This window comes from Nestor notabilis, unplaced genomic scaffold, assembly GCF_000696875.1.
Source record: "Nestor notabilis isolate BGI_N333 unplaced genomic scaffold, ASM69687v1 scaffold12997, whole genome shotgun sequence".
Lineage (NCBI taxonomy): Eukaryota > Metazoa > Chordata > Aves > Psittaciformes > Psittacidae > Nestor > Nestor notabilis.
Genome location: NW_009937859.1, coordinates 4,917 through 8,911, shown reverse-complemented (window position 1 = coordinate 8,911; position 3,995 = coordinate 4,917). Strand labels below are relative to the sequence as shown.

The following is a 3,995-nucleotide window of genomic DNA, read 5'->3' as shown; positions in this document are numbered from 1 at the left end:
TTGAGGAAGTCTAAGAATAAAGATTATAGGCAAACAGTCTACCTTTCTTTACAAGGCCTTGATTTACATCCCTGAAATCTCAAATTTAGCTATTACAATGAAGTCCTGTTGCACACAGAGCTGCCTTTTTATCACCACTTAAAATCTAATTAATCCGTATTGAAGCACAAAGATTTCTGTTGTGTTTTAGGGTGAGGGGTCATAGAGCCTTCTTTGTTCATCCTCAGGCTTGTAATCATCAGGCATTGGGATATAATTTTACCAAGCAAATTGGAAGGTACCAGATCAAATCCTTATCGGAAAGCCTAACTCATGGTTTAGTGAAGTCCTTCCTCCTTTATGTGAAACTTTATATTCGAGAAGAACAAAAAAGTGTTTCAGAGCTCACAAAGGGTTAATAGCAAGGGCTTATATTGGGGCAGCAGAGAACTAAAATAATCATAGCTTCCACCATCACGCAACGTAGCGGTTGTTACAGAACTGCTGGGGAGACCTTCCTCCTCAAGCTTTTAGGACTCTGCTCTCGTAATGGCCTTGCTTTATCAACCAATGATGCAATTAAGTGGCATACTGGTCTCTCTGTTGGGATGGGTCCTATCCTGTCTCACCACCTATTTACCCCAGTGGAAAAATCTTAACTTGGAACTGAATGAACTGGAGATCTGGACCATGGGACTCTGGCAAGCTTGTGTTGTCCAGGAAGAAGGGGGAATGCAGTGCAAGGACTTCGATTCTTTCCTAGCTTTGCCTCCAGAGCTCAGGATTTCTAGGATTTTGATGGTTTTTTCCAATGGATCGGGGCTTTTTGGCCTCTTGCTCTCAGGATTTGGGTTGGACTGTTTGAAAATTGGTGAAAGACAACATGGACAAAAGAAACGGCTGTTGCTGTTTGGAGGAATGCTCTTCTGGATATCGGGGATTACAGCTATTGTCCCAGTTTCTTGGGTTGCCCATTCCACAGTCCAGGAGTTTTGGGATGAGAATATACCAGATATTGTTCCCAGGTGGGATTTTGGGGAAGCGTTGTTTGTTGGCTGGCTTGCTGGCTTTTGTCTTATCTTAGGAGGATCCCTACTTAATTGCACAATCTGTTCAACTGAAGTCCATCCATCTTCGGTCCATTACGCAGTAGCAGAACAGCAAGATCAGTGTCAACACTTGGAAACTGAAACTAGGCCTTAAAACGGAAGGTTTTACGCAGAACAGAAAGACTGCCCTATCTTTTTCAAACCCCAGTGCAAGCCAGAAAGAAGCTTGTCCCAGTAGGAATTCAAAGGACTCTTTGTTACCTAGCTGATTTCCTAAACTTATGTCTGCTTTCTCCTTAACTGGTATTGGAAGGTGGTGTGTTTTCTCACCCACAGAACTGTTTAAAACTTTGTTTCACAGCCTAACGCTGAAGTTTTCATAGACTGCACAGAAAAGGTGCTTTTGCTTTCTCAACTGCCCTGTAAAATCCTGAAAATGAATATGCATGTTCCCTTACAGCTTGGCTTTTAACCAAAATGTGCTTCCTTTTTATATGTAACTGATTAAATGAGCCTCAAAGCTTGACTCCTTGTTGCAGTTTTCCACTTGCCTAATGCAGTGCCGTACAAACTTGAGTTTTCAAATCCTGAACAGTCTAAATACATGCATTGCATCGAATCATCTTTCTGTGTACTTGGAAATCATTACGCTCAGAAAACTGTAGGTTTCTCAAACTCTAGCAAGCTTTGCAGATGTCTTTTTGTGCACGGGGTGTTAAGAGTGTGGGTGCTTCATACCCAGCAAGTTGTGTTTCCCCTGTCTAGCACATTAAGCTTCCCATGCGAGTTATTCTTAGTGTTTCTGGCACCTGCATACTTCATGCGCCCAAACTAGGCTGAGAAATGCTGCTTTATAAAATACTTACATTAACTTCTCCTGGTACAGGTATTAAAACATCAGGCATCCTGTCAAAGCGCCTTAAACTCCGTTCATTTACAGCAACGTGTTATTCTGAACATGTAACCTTTGACTTTAAACAACTGATACTTAACTGGCTCCACAGCAGATGATTGATAGCTTCATTTGCATCAATGTGGTATTAAAACTTCATCTAAAAATGACCTGAGATGCCAGATCTAGCAGAAGGGCTAGGTTGATGGAAAGCAAAGTATATGTTTTGTGTAAAAACCAACCCACAGCAAAAAAGCAGTGAAAGCCCAGCCATGGCTGTGCCCTTCAGCTACTGATTTACCACACTACCTCCCTGCCCCTCAAACACAGCAACTGGGACCAGGCAACACAAAGCAGGAGAGGGAGGAGTATTCCATGCTTTCTAAAGCATTGTTTTAACTTTTGCTTATGTTTGGGATGACAAAGAATTGAGAACAGTGTCTGCAAAAGCAAGTGGTGTAGTGCTTCTGTGGCTGCTGAAATTGAACTTGGTCCACAGGCTACAGTTAGTTGGATTTCTGTAGTCTGACTACATTGATTTTAACTGGTACCTGTAACTATTTAGCAGACTGGCAAAATTACAACTTAGACTTAAATGTACTGAAGCTTTGGACCATGGGAGACCCGTACAGTCCAAGCCGTAGGAGGAACACAGGGTAAAGATTTGAATTATTTCCTAGTTTTGCCTCCGGAGTTAAAGATTTCTAGGATTTTAGTATCTACATCAAACGGACTGAGCTTTTGACCTCTCGTCTTGGTCTGGACTGCCTAAAGATGGAGGGTACAGAGCTGAAGCTGAAGAAACAGCTGTTGCTACTTGGAGGAAGACTTCTGTGGGTACCCAGAGTTCTGGCCATGCCCATACCATAACCCAGGAACTCTGGGATGAAAGCATCCCCGAGGTTGTGCCCAGATGGGAAATGAGGGATGTACTGTTCTGTGGTTAGCTTGGTGCATTTTTTAGAACTCTAGGGGGATCTCCTTTCCACAATCTGCTGCTCATCTGACCATAAACTACCAGAGCAGTATGCCATGGCATACACCCATCAACAGCTGGAAATTGGAAGACTTTAGAAAGGGTAGATATCAGGTTTTCAGCTTTTACTCTTGCATTACAGCAAGAAAGGTCTGCTGAGCTGCCAGGTTACTGTTTACAAGATTGGGGGCGGGGGGATTGCTTCTTCCCAAGTAGTTCCTTTAATCAGGACTTCAATTTTAATTACATTAATTGATGAGCTATGGTGATCTAAGTCACCACTCCATTTCCCCAAAATCTGATCAGTTGCACATTTTGATTTTGCAGTTTGTTTTTTTTTGTTCGTTTGTTTGCTTGTTTTAGGATAAATGAGTATAAAAGTCTTAATCTCTAGGCACACATGGAGACTTGACTGTATTTTAAATGGCAGAACTCCTACTGGGGCTGCTTTAAACAATGTTTTTTGTACAAAAATAATAGTAGTTTAAGTCCTGAAACAGTTTGTAGCGTCAGTTCAACATGCATTACAAAAACCCGATACAGGACAACCTTGAATGAAGTTCCCTGGACCTGTACCAGCCACAATAAACTAAATGTTCTCAGGCATAATGTCACGTAATACGCTATTCTCCAGAGAGAGAGAATGACTGAATGTATCCATGCACAATCTCTCTCTCCAAGGAACTCCTCTACTTCCCAATAATGATGAGATGTCCAGTGCGGAGTTGGCTTTGTCCATTGCTACTGCAGTTTTTACTTAATGAATGTAAAGAGCTAACTTCAAATATATGAATCAGTTTTACTTATCCTAAAGCTCATCATTGATTGATGTCAACTTTCTATAAATCGCAATGATTTTTACACTGACAAAGCTGTAGCAGCCATCTGTGCAAAGAGCATAGAAAGACACAGAACAGCAATAAAAGAATTAAATAAAACACTGGTCTGGAAAATAACTTTGTTAAAAAAAAAAAATGTATTTTCCAATCACTGAAACACATGGAAAGTGCAGAGACAAGTTAATCTATGTGATGTACTTGCATACTCTTACAGACAAAATTAGAACAGAAACACATTCAGAATATAACCTGATTAAATA

At 41.1% G+C, this 3,995-nt stretch overlaps 1 protein-coding gene and 1 pseudogene across 1 annotated transcript; both read left to right on the top strand.

Annotated features, from left to right (window-relative positions):
* The first annotated feature begins 528 nt into the window (after nucleotides 1–528).
* On the top strand, nucleotides 529–1,182 carry LOC104399938 (claudin-22-like). The gene has a single exon (XM_010019051.1). The coding sequence runs from the start codon at nucleotides 529–531 to the stop codon at nucleotides 1,180–1,182; it is 654 nt and encodes a 217-aa protein (XP_010017353.1).
* Nucleotides 1,183–2,096: 914 nt separating this feature from the next.
* Nucleotides 2,097–2,994, top strand: LOC104409233 (annotated as a pseudogene).
* Nucleotides 2,995–3,995: the final 1,001 nt, after the last annotated feature.